Raw genomic sequence first — 23,547 nt, 5'->3', positions numbered from 1 at the left:
AAGTAGCCTATTGTCAGTGATTTGTTATTGCATATATATGAATATTATTTAATTCATTTGAAAAAAGCAAGTCAGTTTAGATTGGTATATAATTAATTGAGTTCCTTTTGACTAACCTACATCAGACTCTTCAAATTCGTTTTATTTTGAGTTTATGTAGGGCCTTGATTGAGGAGGAAGATATGCTGGTATTTTGAGTGCATTTTGCATCATTTTGCGGTGACGTTGAAGAGAAATGGAGAGGTCTCTGGTATCATATCCATCATTCGCACATATGGTTGCCTAATTCATAAAGACACACTGTAAAGCTGAGAGTATTGAATACTTCCGACTGCTGATGACTAACTGCCCATCGGCAGCTGCCACCCTATTTTAAAGCGGCGTAGAATAGTTTTCCAACGAGGTGAAGTAACGGGATAGCTCTCAGTGTCTCAGTAACTGTGTCACTTCGGATATATACTTTTAGCCGCATGTCTCAGAGTTGTCCATATTTGCAAAACATGGCTGGATCATAGAAGGGCCATTTCAGACCCGAATAATGCCTGACTGTTCAGTGAAAGGCGTTTGTTGTGATTTCATTATTCCTTCGATTATATCCTCAGAAATAGATACACAGTAATTATAAATATTGAAATAAACCCATGCACAGCCTCTTTATGCAGAGCTCTAATGTGTGGCCTAATAGCTGGACTTGTGCATACATACCAACAGCGCTGCTGTATTATATGCTTGTTGACATGAGACTGTAAAAATAAATGGGTCGAGGCCAACTCGCCTCCTGAATATCTGTGGTGACGTCACTCTCCCCCGCGCTCGACGTGTACCTTGGCTGGGTCCGACCTCAACAAGGGCAAGATTCAACAAACAAACGGTTCTTTGGCTCCTGGGCCGGTGCACGTATTTCTAGAAAGCGTTTCCCTCGGTCTATGATGAATAAAGGGCCACTTTTGTTCCACTTCTTCAAATGGCCACGGCACGCTTTTATTTTTCAACACATTTTACACCGTCACTGTTACTTTCTCCATTTTGTCTGCGGCTCACTTCTCCCTCATCTTCCTGTCCTCTATCCATACTTACTGCTCTTTACGGTTCCTCTATGCCACTGTGGCCTCTTCTTCATCCTTCACCGACTGTAAAAGTTATTATCCATATCACGTACACACACACACACACACACACACACACACACACACACACACACTACACATCTGTAACACACTACACATCTGTAACACATTACAGTAAATTTCAGGAATAGACAAACGATTTCATGCATGTTCTGCTGGGCCCAGATGTAGTCCCATAGTTGTTGCCGCAGCTGAGTTTTATATGTTCATAGCAAATAAATCCTCCATTGCAGTTTATCAGAACCACAGAGATTCACACATACAGTACAAATCACCCAAGCAGTGCTCTCTCTCTCTCTCTCTCTCTCTCTCTCTCTCTCTCTCTCTCTCACACACTCACACACACACACACACACACACACACACACACACACACACACACACACAAACTGCCCTGAATGGAGCTGCTGACTGTGTGCTGAGGTCAAGCAGGTACAGACTGAGTGAGTTATTTATCCTGATCATCTGGGCTGTGTGTCTTGGAAGCAGCGAAAGACCAAAGTCGCCAGAGCCCAGGAATTCAAACACAGCGCTCACCTTCACTGGCGTCAGCCTGCTCCCACTCTCTGAGCCGTTCTGCTTTAGATAAACACTGTGTTGTGGTGGTGGTGGTGGTGGTGTCTCCAAGTCTTCAGTCAGCAATATCAAACTGGGTGACTAATCGCACAGGAATCATGCAGAGAGATTGTGATGGAACTCACTCTGAGTCAGAGGTAAACAGTACACAGTGGCCTTAACCAGCGGTGGTGTACGGTCATTAGAGCTGTCGGAACCTAGAGTAAAATCACAGCTCCTATAATAACATTACTGCATGTGCCGTCAGCGCGCTGAGCTCCCTAATCATCCTGGCGCAGTAAAAGATGGCGCGGCGGAATCCGGCCTGGCGTAATGTTGCCCAGGGGAACCTGTAAAACACAGCAGGGCTGGGCCCGGTCCAACAGCGGCCCGCGAGCTAAAGAGCGGAGTCGAGCCACTTACACACACAGCAGCACCCCATCATTCTTTTATTTTCTTCTTCTTTCGTTTTTTTTTTCCTCTCATTTTTTTTTTTCTTTTTTTTTCTTTTTGCTTTCTCTGACTATATTTTCCTCTGCCGTTCCTAACACCTTCCCACTGAGCTCTCTCGCAGACCTCTTTTCTCTCTTTCTCCATTCTGCTTTTACTTGGTTACTCACCTTTCCCATCCATATGTCCATCGGAGTCCTCTGTATTTTTTGAGATCTAGACCAGGACTTTCAGTATGACCAGGACGGCGGACAGTGTCAGACCAGAATGTCAGAGCTCAATGTACCATGAGGCCAAAGCTAGTTGAGTTTAGTGTTGATATACACTGTATATAATACATATAAATAATAATAATAATAATAATTTTATATATATATATATATATATATATATAGAATAGGCTGACATGACTGAGTACCCAGTGTTACAGACCAGTCTAGTGTTGTCAAGTGTAGGTCTAGCATGCTGTCTGCCTTCCCCCCAGTCACTCAACTCTCACTGGACTCAGCTCTACATATAGAGACCCAGCTCTCATAATGGACTTTCCACCTGGGCCTCACTACGCATCAGTGGCTCCATCAATTATTCCTCTTTCTTTCCCTCCATCACCCACTCGGCACGCCATATACTTCTTTTTATAATGAATTTATAGAAAATGAATTTATATTAAACCTAGTCTAGACTGATTTTCGCTCCACGTCCTGAGCAGTCTGAATAGAGTCTAAATGCTCACTATTTCCATGGAGACTCAGACCAATACTTTTATGGCATCTTCAGCATCACGTGATGACATGACACCCAGAACATCCTCAGGTTATGGGAGGGGGGGGGTGTCTTTGTACTGGTGGTCCATAGACTGTACAATCCCACCCTGGTGTGTGTTTGTGAGATATAGTGGACAGGGGAGTAGGGTAGTTTAAATGAGAACTAGTATCGCAACGCAATGGCTCTGCTGTTGATATCACAGGCTGGATGAGAGATGGATATAGAAATAGAAAGAGAGAGGGGGTGGGGGTGGGGGGCTGTAGGGATAAGTGCCTGTAGTTGGGTGATTGAGGGGGTGGGCTGACAGAGAGACAGAGACCCTGAAGAGGAAGTGAATCCCCCTGGCTCATGAATCGTGTGTAGAGGAGGGGGGGTAATGATGGAGAATGAGTGTGGGGGTGGTTATGGGAATAACCTCCCCCCCACCCCCCCTCCCCTCTCATAGGGACAGCCTGGGAACCATCGACAAGGGTTATTTTCTGATAGATTCACCCACAACTAAACCCTTCCTCATTATTCACTTAGTCTCCTAGTCCCTGATTCTGAGGGGGCTCATCCATGGCTGCTTGTTGTGTGTGTGTGTGTGTGTGTGTGTGTGTGTGTGTGTGTGTGTGTGTGTGTGTGTGTGTGTGTGTGTGTGTGTGTGTGTGTGTGTGTGTGTGTGTGTGTGTGTGTGTGTGAGTCTGTCTTTTATACCGTACATGCGTTGATGTGCGTCTAAGAGTGTGGGTTCTACAACTACGTGACTACTCGTCCCCAAAAGGCCCAGGCTCCCTGTCTTCCCACAGTCCCTCCAGCCCCCAATAACCACTCAGCCTCTGTGGGAAGAAGTGGGAGAGGAGAGTGGGAGAGACACAGGGATTCCCTGGGAAGTCAGAGGGACAGACACAGGGTTAATTGGAGGCTGCTTTGGGAACACTGAAAGTGACAGAAAGGGGAATATGGGAGGAGGAATAATGTTTGGGAAGCAAGCTGGGAAAAAAAATTAGAAAGAGAGGAAGATGTTCTGTGTTGTCAGCTGAGGTAAGTTAAAGCAGAGGTCATCACATTGTTGGTGTGAAAAACCATTGATACGCTCACGTAACACTTTATTAGGAACACTATAGTAATACTGGGTAGGGCCTCCCTTTGCTCTCAAAACAGCCTCAGTTCTTCGTGGCATTGATTCCACAAGATGTTGGAAACATTCCTTTGAGATTCTGGTCCATGATGACATGATTGCATCACGCAATTCCTGCAGATTTTTCAGGTGCACTTTCAAGCTGTGAATCTCCCGTTCTACCACATCCCAAAGGTGTTCTATTGGATTCAGATCCGGTGACTGAGAAGGCCACTGAAGAACACTGAACTCATTGTCATGTTCATGAAACCAGTTTGAGATGACTTTTGCTTTGAGACATGGCGCATTGTCATGCTGGAAATAGCCATTAGAAGATGGGTAAATTGTGGCCATGAAGGGATGCACATGGTCAGCAACAATACTCAAATAGGCTGTGGCATTCAAGCAATGATTAATTGGTATTAACGGGCCCAAAGTGTGCCAAGAAAACATTCCCCACACCATTACACCACCTCCAACATGAGAAGGTGTACAGGCGTTCCTAATAAAGTGTTCAGTGAGTGTAGAATACTGTTTTATCTCTTTGGTGACAACGCAGCGTAGAACATATAAAGTCCTGTGTGAATGAACATTAGCGTCAAATATTGACTCTTCCCACCTGTCGTAAGGGGGCATTAGCCTATTAAAACACACTGACAGAGTGATAAAACTGTCTCTCTCAGAGGAACCTGACTACATCAGGAGACCATAGACCATCCATGTGTTTGGATAGCGCTATAAATACAAGTGGACATTTATGGTCTTGTTTATTTAGGGTTTTATCTGTGTTAATTGGGACAGAAGTGGCCATGCAGAGGGCTTATGACCCTGTGAGAACCTACCGCTGGAGAGGAAAGGTCTGGGTTCTTCTCCTCTCTCCATCTCTCTCTCTCCGTCTGCCTTTGGCCTTTCTCACCATTCATCTGTCATGTCATGTGTTGGTTCGGGATGGTTTGTGTTAATGAACCCAACCTTGGACTCCCGGAGAGAATTTGTCAGGATATGTCGCCGCCTCCTTCCTTCTGTGTCGCTTGATTCGGCCCTATATAAGGGCCTAAAACGTTTTCATACCCTCAGATTGACTGGGGCGGCAACGTCATCTCTGTGTGAGGCAGGAAGATGCGTGAGCACTTTCGAGATTCGTGTCAACAAGCGAATAAGAAAATTGGCCCTCAAATCGGACCTCAGAAATTTAAGCATTTAAACAAATGAGCCTGTAAGGAGTGGCTGTTTCTTGTTTGCTGCTGGGTCCTCCCGTGCGATGTACGGGAGAGAGAGAAGAAGAAAAAGAAAGAGAGAGAGAGGTCATTTATGAGGGCACCCAGAGGTTTACTGCTCTGTTGACTCCATACTGTTCTTGTTTATGGGAGACACACCACAGCTGAGCCTGAGCCGGGCTTCTGAGAAGGACCAAAGTACCGTACCGCCCCTTGTTCGTTGTTGTACAGCTAACCCCCGATGAGAAATGTCATGTACTCCTATTCACCTCATTCAGAACAAATTCATTCACTTAGCCATAATTGCAGGCAGAAATATCAGTCTATAATTCAAAATGTCAATGAAACGAATAACAAAACAAAGTCTAAGGCTCGTCTAAGGCCATAGAGACACGCAGACAGAGCAACAGCAGTGAGAGCTGTCTATCTGTCCTCTCTATGGCTCTAAGAGTGGGATTCATCCTTATCACCAAGACGCTGACAACAGTGATAACCGAGGGGAGAGGGGAGTACAGGGAGCGGGAGGAAGGGGGGGAGGGGGCCGTCACTAGCCTCTGGTCGCCAGGTCATCTTGGAGGTCAGCCAGGAGTGGACATTTCCCATAATGCACGAGGAGCATACATGCACAGCATGAATCATTTACTGGGCTGAAAGATAGCTTAGTCTCATTTTTGCTATACCCTCTCCCTACACTTTCTCTCTCCCCCTTCCCCTTCCCCCTCCCTGTCTCTCCTGTCTCTCCTGTCTCTCCTATATGCTGTATCTCTGTGTGGTATGGTATAGTATGTCAGGGATTGAGGAGAGAATGCCTGTGGTCTAACCACAGGGGTAGACGGGCACATGATTGTAGCTCAGATATGTTCACTATGCACAGTATGTTGTTTGGTACACACTCTCTCTCGCTCCGAGAAATGATAGAAACGCAACATGCCGGTGCACAATTTCTCTCAGGTTAGCCACTATGTCTGGTGTGTCAGGGGAGGAGATGGTGGAATGTTTCTGCGTTTATTAAGTAGGGGGAAGGCCCTCCACAGGAAGAACAGGTCTGAACCACATGTCTGAGTGCAGTTCAGCGCGCACACACATAGACACACGTGCGCGCACACAGACGTGAACACACACACACATCACACATCACACTTTCCCAGCCCGGCCCGGCCCTGGCTGTCCAGGAAAGCCCCCTATCAGAGTCAAACAGAGCCCACCCAGTGCAGCAGGCCCGCGAAGGTGTTATCTGTCTGGTCATGTGACCAGAGGAGGGGAGTGTGCCGCGCTGCACGGACGCAGACCACTGAGGTCATCCCCTCTTTCCTTCAACGCGTCCCATCTTCTGTCCTCCACCCCCCCCCCCCCCCCCCCAATCTAACACACACACACACACCCACGCGTCTTCCCCCACCTCACCCCAATTCTTACCTCTCACTCATACAACCCCCCCATCTCCTAGCTCCATACTCCCCCCCCCCCCCCGCCCCCCAATCTAGCCCTATTCCCTCTCACCCCTCTCACCCCTCCTCCTGCTTAAACTCCCATCACTCTCCCATCAGCCAGCACCTCAGATAACAGAGCCTTGTCTGAGAGCCTGAGAGAGACACACACAGAGGGCCTGCCTTCCACTGTCACACACAACACTGATACCTGGGGAGGAGGACAGAGATAGAGAGTGTATGTGTGTGTGTGTGTGGGGGGGGTTGGGAGGAAGAGGAAGGGAGGGAGAGGAAGGGAGGGAGAAAGGGAGACAGAGGGAGAGGCAAAGTGATACAGAGAGTGCAAGGGAAGGTTACGGAGCAGGAGGAACCACAATAATATTGTTGTTGTTTTTCTCGATTCTCAAAAAATGATGACAGTCATTTTCTACTTGATTTTATTGCGCTCTGCCAACAGTGTTTCTCATGTGAGTGGAAAACACTGCTATTTGAAGATTATTCAAAGGAACAAGAGCAGCACTTAGCCTGGTCCCCTAGAGACACACATCTGCTGCTCGGACAAATTGCTGAAAGCTGGATTTTTCCGCTGCTGTTGAAGGCTGGCTGTGGGTGGTTGTGGGCTAGTAAAGTCTGGTCAGCCTCCTCATTGTTAAGAGGTGGTGGTTCACCAACTGGGTCTCTCTCTCTTTCTCTCTCTCCCTCTCTCCCTCCCTCCTAGTCAAAAGGCCACTGGGACTTGATTGAAGATCATGCCAAGGGAGCAGTAGAATATGATGGCTGAGGACACTTTCTCCCCAACTCTGTCCCTCTCTATATATCTCTTTCTCTCTGTCATGCACAATGTACTTTTTTCGGACAAGGACACACTTTCATCTATAGACAGATTCTGTGCCGAAGGGAGAACAATAGTTAGTCACTGTGGGTGGCCTTGTTCTCCCGCCTGAAGCAGATTTACTGAGGGAGCAGAAAATGAGAACAAAATGGAGATTCTGTGTGTGTGTGTGTGTGTGCGTGCGTGCGTATCTGCGTGCATTTGTGTTCAGGGCTCTGGACAGAACTGTCAGCAAAAGAATACGAATAGATCTCCTAGTGCCAGTTACCGCTCATCTCATGAGTCAAGGATGTGGCTTGGATGAGTTTCATCTGGTAGAGATGTCTCACTCCTCCACTCCTCACTCCCTCGTTCATCTCCTCTCTCTCTCCACACTCCTGTCTCATTCTCTCCAGTAATTCATGTAATTCAGACGATAAACACACTAACCCATACGCACACGTGTGTGCGCGCACACACACACACCATAACCATAATCACAGCATTACAAGTATACAACTGAAACCCCGTAACAGCTGAACAGATTTATTAGAAGAGATGAGATGTTATCTGGAGCTCTTCTCTCTCGGTCGCTCCCTCTGCGCTGTAAATCAGAGAGTCCCTGCGGAATTTATGAGAGGCTTATTCCAAATCTCTCAGCCACGGCCATTAAAACAGCTGATTTACTCTATCAATGAAAGAACACAAACACCGCCCTGACAGAAAAGCCCGGCCCAGATCCTCACGTCCCACCCAGACCTAGGCTGGGGCTGGGGTAAGGTTCAGGGTAGGGTTAAGGATAGGATGTTGTTCATACACTCAGTGTATGGGGATGTGTTGGTGTGCTAGTGTACATTTCTGTCTTTTAGGGTGTCTGCTAAGGTGACTGAGCAGGAGAAAGGATGAGAGAGATGTCGGGAGAAGATATGAGAGGCTATGTGTACATGTTAGTGTACATTGTAGCCGTTGAAGGGGCAAGCACAGACATGGTGGTAGAGGTCACTGGGTCGTGTGTGTGTGTGTGTGTGTGTGTGTGTGTGTGTGTGTGTGTATGTGTGTGTGTCTGTGTGTGAGGCCAGCTTGTTGCTCTGCACACGCTGACACACGTTCAAGAGACGCCAGGAATGTTTCCATCTGATGGGAGACAGACCGCTTGGGTGATACCAAACTCCTACCCCCACTGAGGGAGAGATGGAGCAGAGACAGACAAACTGCTAGAGAGAGAGAGAGAGAGAGAGAGAGAGAGAGAGAGAGAGAGAGAGAGAGAGAGAGAGAGAGAGAGAGAGAGAGAGAGAGAGAGAGAGAGAGAGAGAGAGAGAGAGAGAGAGAGAGAGAGAGAGAGAGAGAGAGAGAGAGTGTGTGATGCAGTAAATGAGCATTTGTGTGATAAGAGCAAAGATGTGATACTGTGGCGTCAACCGCGAAATCAGTCATCTGAGAAACAGTTACTCACACTCACACAATGATGCTCTGTTGAGTGTAAAAAAAAAGAAAAGAAGAGAAAGAATGTTTTTTTATGGCATAACTCTTCAATTCAAGAGGATAATTATTTGGAATAGAAGGTTTTATGTTTCTCTCTTTATTTCTCTCTCCCTCGCACCTTTTCTCATTTGTTACACACACACACACACACATACATACACACACACACACACACACACACACATACGCACACGCACACGCACGCACATACACGCAAGGCTACAGGGAAAACAAATACTAAACGGTAATGTCATTAAATTCCTTGGTTTTATGGTTCTAGCTTTGGCTGTCCATTAAGGAAAGTCTCAACACAAATACACACTGGGATGAGTGTTCTAGTGTGTTCTAGTGCTGGGCCATTGGGTTCTGTCACGGGTCCTGCGAAGTCGAGCTTTGGTGCCACGTAGAGAATGCCTGTTTCCAAGAAACGTCCTTGGGTCATGTGATGTCACCGTTCGGCACTCTGGGCGTCTGTCGAATCAGTCGTCTGAAACTGAGTCAAGAGAGACAACCATGCTCGGTTTAGCTGGACAACCTCTTTTAATAATTCATTCATCATCTTTGTTATTGGTGGAGTGTGTGTGAAGGCAGACTTTATTAGCCGTTTTAGTGTCTAAGGGAGAACTGACCAGAGCAGTAGTTTATTATTATTGTTGGTTTTTCCACTGTTTTAAATCTTAGCTTAAACTCTGTGACATCACCTCTGAGTTGTTCCTAAAATAATGCACCATGCTGACTGACTGACTCACTGAAGTCAATGGTGTGGTCAATGAACTTTTAAATCACTCGTGTGAGTGTGTGAGTGTGAGTGTGTGTGAGAGTGAGTGAGTGTGTGTGTGCGCGAGTGTGTGTGCACAAGTGTGTGTGTTGTGTTATGGTTCCAATATGACCATGACTGGAGGTTTACTCTCTTCCTGTGACCCCTGTGGGGGGCAATGAGGGGGCATTCTGGTCACGACCCCCTCTTTCTCTACTCCCCTTCATCTATCCCTCTCTCCTTTCTCTCCTCCTCTCTCTGCTGTGTCTTTCCTGCGGTTCCCAGGCCCTGCTGACAGCTACTTTAACGCCTGTCTGCTGCAACCCTTGATGCTGGCTGTCTGGTGGTTAACGCAAAAAACACCTCGCTTTCGGGTCTCACCGGGGTCGCGACCTGCCACCACATACAAACCAGTGGAAGTAGAAATTCGGAGGATGTGTGTGTGTGTTTGATAGCATTCCTCATTCCATTCCATGCATTCCAACGACCCCGTCCTCCGATTTCTACCTCCACCAACCTCTACTGATAGAAAACACACAGCGCCACAACCCCTTTTATACTTTGACACATGATCACAAACATGCACATGCTATACACACCACCGCCACCATATACATTCACACACACACACACACACACACACACACACACACACACACTCATGCACAGACTGACACCCAACATCAGCGGCAAAAACCTCCTGTCAAGTCGATTCGGGTTAATGCACAATGTAGGCATCCATCTATCATTTGAGATGCTCAACTTTCTCTGCCCTCCCTTGTCTGCTAGATCTTGTCTCCCACCCCCACCTCCTGTACCCACATGCCCACCCGTCCACACTCCCCTGACCCTGGCCCTAGCCCTCCCAGGCCAGCGCCGTGCTGAGGGGGAGAAGCCCTGCTTGTTTATGGGCAGTGACATGGCTTTATGGCTTTACGAGGGACACAGTCTGGCCCAGGTAACCAGATGTTTATGGGTCTGCCCTCTCTGTGTGTCTGGGCTGGGAGAGAGGCCTCAGGGAGTGAGTGAGTGAGTGAGTGAGTGAGTGTGTGTGTGTGTGTGTGTGTGTGTGCGTGTGCGTGTGTGTGCGTGCGTGCATTTGTGCCAATATTTTTGTTTGGTTTAGAGATGGCTCTCTAATGTCTTTGCTTGCTAAAGGTAAATAGGAGTGTGTGTGTGTGTGTGTGTGTGTGCAGTATGGTTGCGTGCGTGCTTATGCGTGTGCCTATGTGACTGTGACTTAGGATGGCTGAAGCCCCAGTTCCATTTCTGGGCTCTAGTAAAATAAAGATTTGGTATTTAATTTCTCTGTCAACAATATCTAAACCAGACCCAGTGTCATCTGATGCGGTCAGGGAGCTGGGCAGAGGCAGGCGTCCTCTGAGTCGTGTTGAGTGTGTTGTGCCATTATGGGCTTTTTCAATTTGTGCTTTGAGTTTCTATTATACTGTGATGAACTGTTTTATGCATATTTGGTGTTTTTGTGACGAGTTCATATGTGACTTACAGTTAGACTTGAGTGGACTTGGTTCTTGTGGAGAAGCTGGGAGCTTGAGTTTAGTGAGAGGGATTAAAGGTAGAATCAGGTGGTGATGGGGGCACTAGTATCAGGCTTGAGTTGAAATAGCATAGGCTTTAATCCTGTAACTGGAGAACCCCATCTTGAGAAGTAGTGGAAACAAGATTGACAGTAAAGTACACTGTATCTCTATTGTCATCTGTATTTGAGTTTGTGGTATTCTTTCTGTCGTGTTTGTGTTTGTGTGTGTGTGTGTGTGTGTGTGTGTGTGTGTGTGTGTGTGTGTGTGTGTGTGCGTGTGTTTGTCTGCGTGTGTCTGTCTGCGTGTGTGTCTGTCTGCATGTGTGTGTCTGCGTGTGTGTGTCAATTGGTGAGTGTATAAGTCTGCACCTGTGTGAGTGTGTAAGTCATTGTGCACACAGGGGCCACATTGGACCCGTTGACATGGGAACGTGTGCTCAGTTTAATTAAATCCTGCGTGTGCTGCTGTCTGGGGGCAGACGGGTGCCTGGTGGAGCAGAGAGGGGAGAGGAGAGGGGAGACTGGCTGCTTGGCACCCCATCTGAGAGGCTCGTCAGCCGGGCTCGGACGTGACCACAGCTGGCCTCTCCACCAACAATCCTGGCCTTTCTTCCCTGCTCAAGAAGGCGACGCATCACCTCTAATTCCCTTCTAATGAACTGGCTACTGAAGGCAGTAAGGCAGGCGCTGCAGTCGTATCACACTCACACACACACACACACACACACACACACACACACACCACTAGGAGGCTTAGCAGGGCTACTGAACACACCTACACCAGCACAGCATGGGCTGGACATTTCACTGAACACAGTGAATGTTCAACAATCAAATGAGACAGCAGAAGGCTGGTTACAGCAAAACACGGTTGACCACTCACTGTAAACACATCAGTCTCTTACTGCACACTCCCAGTAGGGAGCTGAACTGGCTCAGGGGAAGAATGAGGTGCTGAACACACGATGTAGCCAAACACATACACCCCCTAATGGAAAATCTGGTATCAGATAGAGCACCAAGCTGCAAACGACTGATGTGGTTTCTCAGTGGGACAGAGCCATGGTTTTGTCAGGGTTAGCGTTTGTTGGTGTTGGGTGGAGCTATAGGCATGGGAATGAGATATGAAGGAGTTTGGCCTTAATTGAAGCTACGTGGTTGAGTCAGCATTAGCGCTGCTGTCAGGCCCTGGCTGGCCTGCGTCTAACCCTGGGGTTTGCGGTGCGGCAGAGGGAAACAACACGTCAACATTAACCCCCTACTTCTGACACGTTGACGAGACCCTAATGGATATGTTTGATTTGGAAAGCTGCGCCACTTTCTCAACAACTCTGGGAACTTGGCCCCCAAACATCTAAAGGATAACCCCAATCCCAATTCAACACCCCTATCAAAAACAGTGCACTCATTAACTGTTCATTCACCTCATTTTTGGCATTCAGGTTCATTTTCCATTTTGGTCAATTTTTTTGAAAACTGTCAAACCTTAAACAAGTTCAACTGTTTAGATATGTTCGGTATGACATCGCCTTAGGCTAATTAGAACCCTTATATTGTATACATTCTCATCACACCACTGTTCGCTCTCTGCAAATGACCAACAATGTATTATAGAGTACTTGACTCTATAATAGCTATACTCTGTATTAGACAGTATTTTACTCTGCTATACCCCTGTAGAGGGTCATGCAACCACAGAACAATGGAAGACAACAGAGTTGAACCATTCTGGAGATTCCAGAACCCAGACAGGTTGCCAGGTCCGTTGCTGTTCCGTTCTAAATCCCCTTTAATCAACTGTGGATGATTCCCCTCCAATCCATCCATTGTTGAGGCAACGTGAACACCTGTGTCCCCCTGGGTGCGCCCAAATCTATGAGCTGTGTCTAAGACTCTGACCTAAGAGTTGATATCAGCGGGAGACATCACTACATGGACTAATGATATATATGAAGTAGAGATAACAGGGTCATAAGATTGATAACCTTCCAGAACCTTGATGGTCCACAAGACTGAAGGGAATTGGTTATGATGGGTGTAGAAGCAAGGATGGTCATAATTCATGGTCATAATTCAAAAGTACCTGCCAGTCTATAAACATATGGTTATTATGGGGGGGGGGCTATCAGTTTCCAGTGATGTCATCATGAAATGGCAGTAAAACACACACACACACACACACACACACACCCACACACACACACACACACACACACACACACACACACACACACACACACACCCAGCAACATCTCTCACACGCTCCCATAAACCTATCATCCACCTAACCCTCTCTGTATCATCCATATATCAAACTCTTATGAGAGTGAAGTTCAATATGGCTCTATTTCTCTTGTTTATTACACAGGGACAGTAGATCTGAGTGACTTCTCCAATGATTCTCAACTCTGGCCCCAGTGATAGAAGAGGTTCCCAAACGTTTTTGAGCGCTGACGATCCACCAAAAGGCTTTTGAGCTTTGAGTGACTTGAGCTTTCTTGTGACTGATAAATCCCTGATAAACAAAACAAGAGTTTCCAACCACAAAACCAGTTTATAGTGACGACCCAAGTCACTGACTGTGACCCTCCAGAGGGCCCTGGCCCACCACTTAGCAACCACTGCCCTATGGGACACTAGAGATTTACAGCCTGTCGATAGCAGCAGGGAGATAAACTGGACTGGGGAGTTCACAGTTCAGCAGCCCCTTCACCTCTCTGAGACCACAACCACACTCACTCCCACTCACTGAGATAGACTGGGACCAGAGAGAGAGAGGGGGGGGGGGGGGGGGGGGAGGAGGAGGAGGGAAGACACTGAGAACAACAGAAAGAAGCCCAAAGAAAAGACTGTTATCGTGAAGGCCAGAAGATGTGAAAGAGGGTAAAAAAGGTTCCTTGAAAACAGAAAGACATAGAAAAGTGAGTGACAGGTTGCTAGACATTAAAATAAAGAGATATATGTAACTGTATGTATAAGATTTAACTCACTGAGAAAAACAGAGAGGTAACAGCTACGATATCCCTGTAAAACACACAAAAAAACCTCAACTTGTTTGACCAATGCTTCAGTCCTTTGTATTCACCATAGCTCCTGCACTGCCTCTGTGTATACTGTTTGTCTTTGCCCTCTGGCGAGCTGATATACAGGACTGTATCCAGTAGTTAACAGCCAGTCCCACTGGGTACACAGCCTGGCTCTGCCCCAGTGGCTCCAGTCCTAGATAAGAGGCCCGTGTCTGGGGTGACTGGAGGGCAGGCTTCATTCTGCCGTAGTGAAAGGTGCCTTTCAATGATACTGATCTGGCTACTACAGTCAGCCTGGCCCAGCCTGCCCTATAGCCTGGATCTGTAGGCCACTTTAATTAACTACACAAAATACAGCTGTGTGTGTGTGTGTGTGTGTGTGTGTGTGTGTGTGTGTGTGTGTGTGTGTGTGTGTGTGTGTGTGTGTGTGTGTGTGTGTGTGTGTGTGTGTGTGTGTGTGTGTGTGTGTGTGTTTGTGTGTGTGAGAGAGAGAGACATGTAACACACAGAAACCCCCCCCCCCCCCCCCCCCCACAGATGGACGTGCACACACACTCAGTACTGTAGACATGCAACACACACAAACATATACACACACACACACACACACACATCTAATTTCTTTGCTGCCTATCTCTGCACCAGACTGTGTTATCCAAAATGTCAAGGAGAGTGTGTGTGTGTGTGTGTTGTTGTCGAGTTGACTGTGCACTTTCGGTTGGATTTGCTCCAGTTTCTGTCCACTTTTGAGATAGTCTCTTTCTCTCCAAATCAGTTCAGATTGCAGCTGCTGATCCCCCTCACCTGCACTGGTCTCCACAGCTCCACAGCCGCCGCCCCCCCCCCCCCCCCCCCCCCCCCCTCCAGCCACGTCTGTCATCTACCTGTCTGTCTGTCTGTCTGTCCCCTCTTTATTCACATGCTCTATCTACTATACTATCAGAGGGCAGCGCAGTCTCATAATATATCTGGGTTGACACACACACACACACACACCCATCATACCTGCATAATGTAGCCATCATATCTAGCCGTGATGAAGGCTCCTGTCATGTGTGTGTAAGGTCATTTCATGGGCCATATTAGCCTTGTTTCAGAGAGCTGGAGTGTTGAGGTGATGGATTAACTGCGAGGGCTGTCCTCCTCTTGCTCTGCCTTGTGTAATCTCTGGTCCACCAGGAGCGTTACTGACAGACTGAAGCCATGGGGATTTCTCTGACACCAAAGGATCTCTAGAAAGTGTTGGGAGTAGATATTGAAGTGCAGAAACATGGAGGTTACAGTAGAAACAGATGCCGGCAGCCTCAGAACTGGCCTGTACTGCAGTTGTTTTGGTGAGATGAAATGTGCTTGGTCGGCTCCTCGCCCAGCACCTGCTGAGCCCTCCTCAATCTCTCTCTCTCTCACCCTCTCTCTCTTTCTCTCTCTCTCTCTCTCTCTCTCTCACCCTCTCTCTCTTTCTCTCTCTCTCTCTCTCTCACCCTCTCTCTCTTTCTCTCTCTCTCTCTCTCTCTCTTTCTCTATCTCTCTCTCTCTCTCTAGTCTTATGGCTAATGTAGTGAGACTTGACTTTGACATGTGCAGGTAGAAGGCACTAATGTGACAAATTGTCTAGAAATACGTAATTCATTCAAGAAAAAGTGTGATTTGTGTTTCTTTGGCAGTGTGCATATGAATGAATGTATCACATGCTTTGTCTGTTTCATTAATGCTCTTTGAGGAGCTCAGGCGGTAAACAAACGTGTGCAGCTGTGTGTAGGTGTGTGTAGGTGTGTGTAGTGCTGCTCCAGTGGCTCACTACAGTGGGCTGAGAGGGGTTTATGTCTGGATTAGTGTCTTAGGCCTGATCTGGGGGTGGCAGTACCGCGGTACGCCCGACCACAGGAGCACGACACACACACACACACACACATACACACACACACACACACACACACCACACATGTGTTTACTGCCTGAACTCTTCAAACAGCATGAATGAAGTCTCTTGACTGCTTTCCTGTTCATTCATGACTGTGGACCATGTGACCCAGGGCTGCAGACTGCTGCTGCTCTGCCCTCTCACTCCCAGACATAACCGTGTGTGTGTGTGTGTGTGTGTGTGTGCGTGTGCATGTGCATGTATGTGCGTATGTATGTGTGTGTGTGTGTGTGTTTGGTTGGTTGTGTGGGAAAATGTACTTTTGGTGAGATGGAGCATGAACACTTTACCATAGTAAACAGAGCCCCATTATCAGTGATAAAGTGAGAAGCTCTATTATATGGCTGTTGGTTTTGTGTACATGTTTATCTTATGTGATAGTGTGAGAAAACAAGAGCTGCCCATATGGAGAAAGCCAATGTGCAAAGGCAGTTCTAAGAAATGAGGAGTTGGAGCCATATAGGGGGGTAGGGTAGTGATAATGAATAGTATTAGGAGGAAGAGAATGAGGGAGGAAGAGAAGGGGAGAGAGGTGGAGAGGGAGCGCGGGGGTGTGGGAATGGAGGTGTTTAGCTGTTCCCTGCAGACTGACTTGGACATGGGAACACAGTTGCACTAGCATGGCCGCCCCTCGCTGGCTTCACAGGCCCGGGTGGGAGGGAGGGAGGGAGGGAGGGAGGGAGAGAGTGAGGGGGTAAAGGAGGCAGAGGAACAGAGGGATGGGAGGGGACCAGTGTGTAGTTACATCAGAGAGAGAGAGAGGGGGGGGGGGGGGAGAGAGGAGTGAGTGGGCCTCAGATCAGTTCCACTTACATCACCGTCAGCCTGAAACACCTGGGTGTTAAACAAGCGGCCAAGCAAAGCTCTCACTGTTCTAAATCTGGCTTTGTTTTCCAGCAGTTTTCTCTATTATTTCTCAGTTTGTCAGTGTTCAACTTTGTGTGTGTGTCTGTGTCTGACAGTGAATACTCTTCAAGATGTTGTGCTTTGGGCTTTACACACACACACACACACACACACACACACTGTGTCACCACGTAGCAGCAGGGAAGACAGTCAAACCTGTCATTACAGCTACATTTATAGGCCATGACATCATCCCTGGTCTAGTTGATCTACATGGGGACCCAGTGGGGACATGAAGTACAGCCAGGCTTATGAATGGACCTGGCTGATCAACTGACTCTCTCTCTCTCTCTCTCTCTCTCTCTCTAACCCTCCCATCCTTCCCCCTTTATGTCTTTCAGCTGACCTAATCTGTTGCCGAATAACCTGTCTATGATCCTCACCTCACTCTCACTATACATCTCTCTGCCCCCCCCCCTCTCCCTCCCTCCCTCTAGCCCCCCCCCCCCCCCCTCTCCACTCTGACCATCACACACAGCTCTGTCACTCTCAGAAAGAGTGCCTGTGATGTGAAGTGGTTGCATCACCTACCACTTATTCCTCTGTTACTGGAAGTCCCCTGGAAACTGCACTGTATGTGTACAGTAATAGCTTACTGGTCACTGTTTAGGAAACTGTGTGTGTGTGTGTGTGTGTGTGTGTGTGTGTGTGTGTGTGTGTGTGTGTGTGTGTGTGTGTGTGTGTGTGTGTGTGTGTGTGTGTGTGTGTGTGTGTGTGTGTGTGTGTGTGTGTGTGTGTGTGTGTGTGTGTGTGTGTGTGTGTGTGTGTGTGTGTGTGTGTGTGTTTCTCTAAGCCATAGTTTCCTGTTTTGTTTATCCACTACAACCAGTTGTAATTTCCCCTACTTTCTTAAATCTCGTACAGATCCTGCATTCATAAATCTGCTTAGTGTACAGGGGGGGGGGGGGGGGGGACAGGTGACCATAGCCTCATCTGGGGCTCTGTTCCAGGATAGGGAGCCTAGGCAGGTTGGGGGTTGGGGCCTGGTTCTCCTGCAGTGAGTCTGGGCTGTGTAACAGTAGACATAACTGGGTAACACACTGACTCCCTCTGTGCGAGAGAATGTGTATGTATGTGCTGTAGTTGTCCTATTAGTGGTAACATGGCCCCATCTAGTGGTCTTTCTTGGGAACTAAAGTATACTCTGCAATTTCTACAAGAATTACATACAGTGTTAAATTCTCTCAACTTTTGCAACTTTTGTAAACAATCCTCTCTCTCTCTCTCTCTTTCCCCCACTCTCCCCCTGCCCCTTTCCCTCCCCCTGTCTATCCCTCCTATCCCCACCCCCCCCCCCCCCTTCCATCCTCAGGACCCTGATGCCCCTGTATGATCCTGATTCTGGTCTCCTCATCGTAGCAGGGAAGGTAAGGTGTACTTAGTTGTGTCCTTAAAAAGAGAGCGGCTTGTCTATCCTTATTTTAGGATTCGCTTTCTGACTTTAGAGTCGACTTTAGACTCGGATGTTGATATTGTTCTTGTTCTCTCTTCCGTAGGGAGAAAGCGTCATCGACTGCTTCGAGGTGACCGCGACTGAGCCATTCCTCTCCCAAGGTAAGAGCACGACGCACTGCACTACTCTCTCTCTCTCTCTCTCTCTCTCTCTCTTTATCCTTCCTCTCTATCTCTCCCTTTCTCTCTCACATCATCCCCCCCTCCTTCAATCTTTTCTGTCTCCCCCAGTGAGTCACTGTCTGACGGACGCCCCGACACGTGGCGTTGCCGCCGTGCCCAAGCTGGCGTTGGATGTCATGTCCTGTGAGGTCATGCGCGTGCTCCAGCTGACGGACAGCTTCATCGTGCCAATCAGCTATCAAGTCCCTCGCAAGGTGGGTGGAGACAGAGACCTATAACCCCCAACGCATGCACGCCTACTGTGAGTATATCCTGTCCTACCAAATCACATCATATGATTTAAATATGTGTGTGTGTGTGTGTGTGTATCACAGACAGGACTGAGGAGTGAGTACCATGCAGACCTGTACCCTGACACATTGGGATCTACTGCTGCCATGTCTCCTGAGGAGTGGTGGCAGGGCGGGAACCAACAGGTATGGACTTAGAACTGTCTCCCTCTTTTAAACATCACACACACAACACACAACACAACACTGTCTATGCTGCTGCTCCTTATTTGAGGTATACAACATGCAGCTGATTCCGTAGTACCAATAGAATCCAGGTCGGCTATCCCAAGCATCCAATCATGTTTCTCCGTTAGGTGGAGAGGGTCAGCCTCAACCCGGACAAGCGCCCGAAAGCCAAGGCTCAGCCAGCCAATCAGACGCCTGCTAAGAAGGAGCTGCCCAGTGGGAAGAGCAAAGAGGTGAGTGACAGGAGAGTTGACCGGAGAAGCGGTTTGGAGACGTTTTCGGAGACGTTTCTCCTCCATTTTCTTTTCCTCCTCTTAATGTGGCTCAAGTGTATTTCTATTCCGACTCTCTCCCATCACTCTGTGTGAGTGACTGAATAAGAGAGGACCCGATAGAACTGAGATAGTGTTTTTCTCTCTCTCTCTCTCTCTCTCTTCTCCAGGAGGCTTTGCAAGGCTGCTCCACCTCCAGCAGTCCCCTCAGCACCCCCAGCAGCAGTGCTGCCCCGTCCCGCTCCCCCTCCTCCAACTCTGGCCTCTCCTCAGGCTTCGTGCCCAGCCCCAGCCCCAGCCAGAGCACCCGCGCCATCCACAGCATGCTGGGTAGGACTCTCTTTCTCTTTCAACTCTCTGAATTAGTTACCTTTTGCCATTCTGCACGACAATGTAGCTACCGAGGTTTCACTAGCACCTCTTTCTCCTCTTCTAAAACCAGGCCAGGTGTTATCCCGTATTGAGGTTATTAGAGATCTAAAACCACCCTTTTCTCTCTTGTCTCTCTCTCCTCCTCCTCCTCCTCCTCCTCCTCCTCCTCTTCTCCAGGCCCCAGCTCTAAGTTCCGTCACATCCAGGGGACGGTGATGCACAGGGACACCCACTTCATCAACCTGAAGGGGCTCAACCTGACCACGCCCGGGGAGTCGGATGGCTTCTGTGTCAACCGCGAGCGCATGGCAGTGCCCCTCGCCATCTCAGGAGGCCAGATCGCCATCTTTGAGGTACTGCACTGAGTTGAATTTTTTTCCCCAAAATGCGGTAGAAAGGCATAACCGCAAAACATCAAAAAGACATCCACCTCACCCCTGTATTAAACCGTTAGCTAGAGTATAAACAAAAGCATGGATGTGAATCTCAACGGTTGTGTCCCCCCCCCCCCCCCCCCCCTCCTTCAGATCTCTCAGCCAGGGAAGCTGCCAGACACAGCCCTGCCCACCATCCAGAACTCTGTCAACGTGGCCGACTTCTGCTGGGACCCTTTCAACACACGCAGGCTGATCGTGGGTAAGGCTGAGCCCCCATAGGTTGGGACAGATAGAATGTATAACCATGTGTTCCTGTACTGTAGTAGTATCCTGTATTCATTTGACATGTGTGTGTCTTTCCCTCTCTTGTGTGACAGCTGGTGACGATGCTAAGATCCGTGTGTGGCAGTTACCAGAGGGGGGCCTGACCGAGACACTGACCGAGCCAGAATGCATCCTGCGAGGTAAGAGAGGAGACCCAGAGGGCCTCTAGGCTCAGAGTAGGGCTCACGTTCTAGCCTTTACAGGATGTCTGTCCCTTGTCGCTGAACGTGTGATGTCAGTCTCATACTTTTATGTTGATATTGTTTACGATTGACTTTAAGCGACTGAAGACCCAGTTTATACGATATGAGTGACAGGTGTTTTGACCACTGACTCTCTCTCTCAATGCAGGTCACACTGAGAAGATCTACTCTGTCGTGCCCCACCCCCTGGCGAGTGGCCTGCTGGCGTCCTCGTCCTATGACATGACGGTGCGGCTGTGGGACATCGAGACTGGGGACCAGGTCAAACTTCTACAGGGCCACCAGGACCAGGTGAGAGAGGAGGAGAGGGGGCTGAGGGGGACACACACATAGAAACCTGTAGGTTTGCCTCACACTGTGTCAACCTGTCACAGTGTCAACTATGTCAACCTCTCACTCCCTTTATCTGTTTCCTCGAAACGCCTTGTGTACAGATCTTTGCGATGGCATGGAGTCCGGATGGAAAGCTGCTGGCCACAGTGTGTAAAGATGGGAAAATGCGCATCTACGACCCTCGCAAGTCTCCTGAGCCTGTGCAGGTGTGTGTGTGTGTGTGCACAGTAAATGAGATGGAACTATTAAATCAGTTGTTCTATAGTGGAAACAGAGTATTACATGTGTGTCTCTCTCTCTCTCTGCAGGAGGGCCCAGGTCCAGAGGGACACAGGGGGGCTCGTGTGGTGTGGGTGTGTGAGGGCAACTACCTGATGGTGTCTGGGTTCAACAGGTGAGTGTACCTCAGTGTCTCCAGTGGATGGTTGAGGTTACATTTGAGCATAGGGCATTCCAGACTGCTGCTTCAAAATCAGTCCGTTGACACAAACAGAGACAAGTAATGATGCTAAAATACAGTTGGTTTCTTACCAGTTGAAACTACATTGTTTCTTTGACCGTTCAGTCTGAAGTATTGTACCACCCCATAAATCTGAGTTCAAACAAAAAACACCTGTTCATGCAACGTGTGCAATGCTTTTATGGTCCCTCTGAATAAGTGGGAACAAGTGTCGATTCCCTGCCTTAGTCCTTGATCTCATTGCTGATGTCACCAACACTGACCCCCCCCGAATCCCTCCTGTGTTCCCTCCTGCAGTCGCAGTGAGAGGCAGCTCTACCTGTACTCTGCTGAGACCCTGTCCTCCGGAGCCATAGGCAACATCTCCACGGACGTCTCCCCCTCCACCCTCATCCCCTTCTACGACCCTGACACCAACGTTGTCATCCTCACGGCCAAGGTAAACAAACCACAAAAAAAAAAACATGTTTCCAACAGAGAAAGGATCCTTATTGATTCCTTCCTATCCAGACTGCTGCCACACACGTAAACCTGTAAATATTGTTGTTTACCAGGGTGACACACGTGTGTACATCTTTGAGATAGTGCCAGAAGCGCCATACTTCCTGGAGTGCAGCAGCTTCAATTCTTCCGAGCCCCATAAGGTACAGTGTTTACATCCCTCTATCATCCTCTATTTGTCTCTGTTCATCTGACCACCTCTCCCCCTATTTTCTGTGAATATGTTAGGTACAGTACATGATAGCTGGTTATGAGGCTTGTTATCGTATCTCTGAGATGGCTAGTTTCCTGTCCGCAGGGTCTGGCCTTCCTGCCTAAGACAGAGTGTGACGTGCGTGATGTGGAGGTTGCCAGAGGCATCAGGCTCAGTAAGACCTCCATTGAGCCAGTGGCCTTCAGAGTCCCGCGTGTCAAAGTGAGTGGTGTCTCGACGTCGCCATCTAGTGGGGAAAATACGTGTCTTCCAGTGGTTGTGTGACGTCCATCTGTAGTAACAAGCTTCGTATGCATTTTTGTCATGCTTGCTTGTCATTATGTCATGAAAAACGTCTGCAAGGTTTATGATGTTCAATATGCAGCGACAGGATCCTTTTGAGAGGATTTTGAAGAATTCTCTCCATCCTGACCTGTCTGGTCTCTACTCACTTTCCCTCGCTTCTCTCTCCCTCTCTCCCTCCACAGAAAGAGTTCTTCCAGGACGATGTGTTCCCCGACACAGCTGTGTGGTGGGAGTCCTCTCTGACAGCGTCCGCCTGGCTGTCTGGCTCTAACAGCCAGCACCGCAAGATCCGCCTGAGGCCCAAAGACATGGCCCCAGGTACGACCAGGCTCACCCCCTAGTTCACAGAGAAGACATAGGGCAGAAGCAGAGAACAGTCCTGGTATATTCAGGAGGCTACCCAAAGCAGCACTCACTTCAATTCACACAGATACCGTATAAAGCACAATCCCCAGCATTCTGACGTCTACTTGCCTGTCTGTTTCATTTCTTGCCTGTCCGTTTGTCGTCTGTCTGTCCTTTCCAGTGAGCGAGGCGCCCAAGGAGGCCCCAGTGAGGAAGTACCTTCCCTCCTCAGTGTACCTGGAGGAGAAGACGGACGAGCAGAAGAAAGATGAGGTGAGGGGTGTGGTTGCGCGGTAGCACAAGATCTCGTAGCATGTCCTTCTGTGGTATACGTCCCTGACTGTCTGTTTCTATGCTGTGTGGCTGTGCCGGTGTTAACCCTGTGTGTCTGTGTGTCTGTAGCTGTTGAGCGCCATGGTGGCCAAGCTGGGGAACATGGACGACAACCCCCTGCCACAGGAGTCCTTCGAGGGGGTGGACGAGGACGAGTGGGTGAGTCATAGTTACCAAGAGGGTCTTGGTCACGCTCCATGTCTACCATTAGCTTTGGTATTTGACACCAGCACTTCCAAACTTGCCATGTATATATCCACAATTAAACATTGTGAGTCGTACAAAGGACAGCCGTATTTTAGAGGCTGTTATAGACGCTTGGGCTTGTGAGTGTTTGTGAGTCTTGGACGCA

The 23,547-nt window shown here is 48.4% G+C and overlaps 1 protein-coding gene across 1 annotated transcript in view; it reads left to right on the top strand.

Annotated features, from left to right (window-relative positions):
- coro7 (coronin 7) overlaps nt 1–23,547 on the top strand; it is a 104,303-nt gene that overhangs the window by 79,172 nt on the left and 1,584 nt on the right. Inside the window, exons 10-27 of the mRNA XM_083677960.1 lie at nt 18,396–18,450; nt 18,580–18,637; nt 18,767–18,912; nt 19,033–19,134; nt 19,305–19,409; nt 19,619–19,778; nt 19,998–20,173; nt 20,348–20,456; nt 20,575–20,661; nt 20,873–21,015; nt 21,159–21,263; nt 21,366–21,451; nt 21,815–21,956; nt 22,072–22,161; nt 22,317–22,433; nt 22,700–22,835; nt 23,044–23,135; nt 23,265–23,354. Coding sequence (XP_083534086.1) covers nt 18,396–18,450; nt 18,580–18,637; nt 18,767–18,912; nt 19,033–19,134; nt 19,305–19,409; nt 19,619–19,778; nt 19,998–20,173; nt 20,348–20,456; nt 20,575–20,661; nt 20,873–21,015; nt 21,159–21,263; nt 21,366–21,451; nt 21,815–21,956; nt 22,072–22,161; nt 22,317–22,433; nt 22,700–22,835; nt 23,044–23,135; nt 23,265–23,354 — 1,999 coding nt within the window. The remainder of the gene's footprint in view (nt 1–18,395; nt 18,451–18,579; nt 18,638–18,766; nt 18,913–19,032; nt 19,135–19,304; nt 19,410–19,618; nt 19,779–19,997; nt 20,174–20,347; nt 20,457–20,574; nt 20,662–20,872; nt 21,016–21,158; nt 21,264–21,365; nt 21,452–21,814; nt 21,957–22,071; nt 22,162–22,316; nt 22,434–22,699; nt 22,836–23,043; nt 23,136–23,264; nt 23,355–23,547) is intronic.

This window comes from Argentina silus (genome assembly GCF_951799395.1).
Source record: "Argentina silus genome assembly, chromosome: 9".
Lineage (NCBI taxonomy): Eukaryota > Metazoa > Chordata > Actinopteri > Argentiniformes > Argentinidae > Argentina > Argentina silus.
Note: the sequence above shows the minus strand (reverse complement) of the source record. Positions and strands in the feature narration are given on the sequence as shown.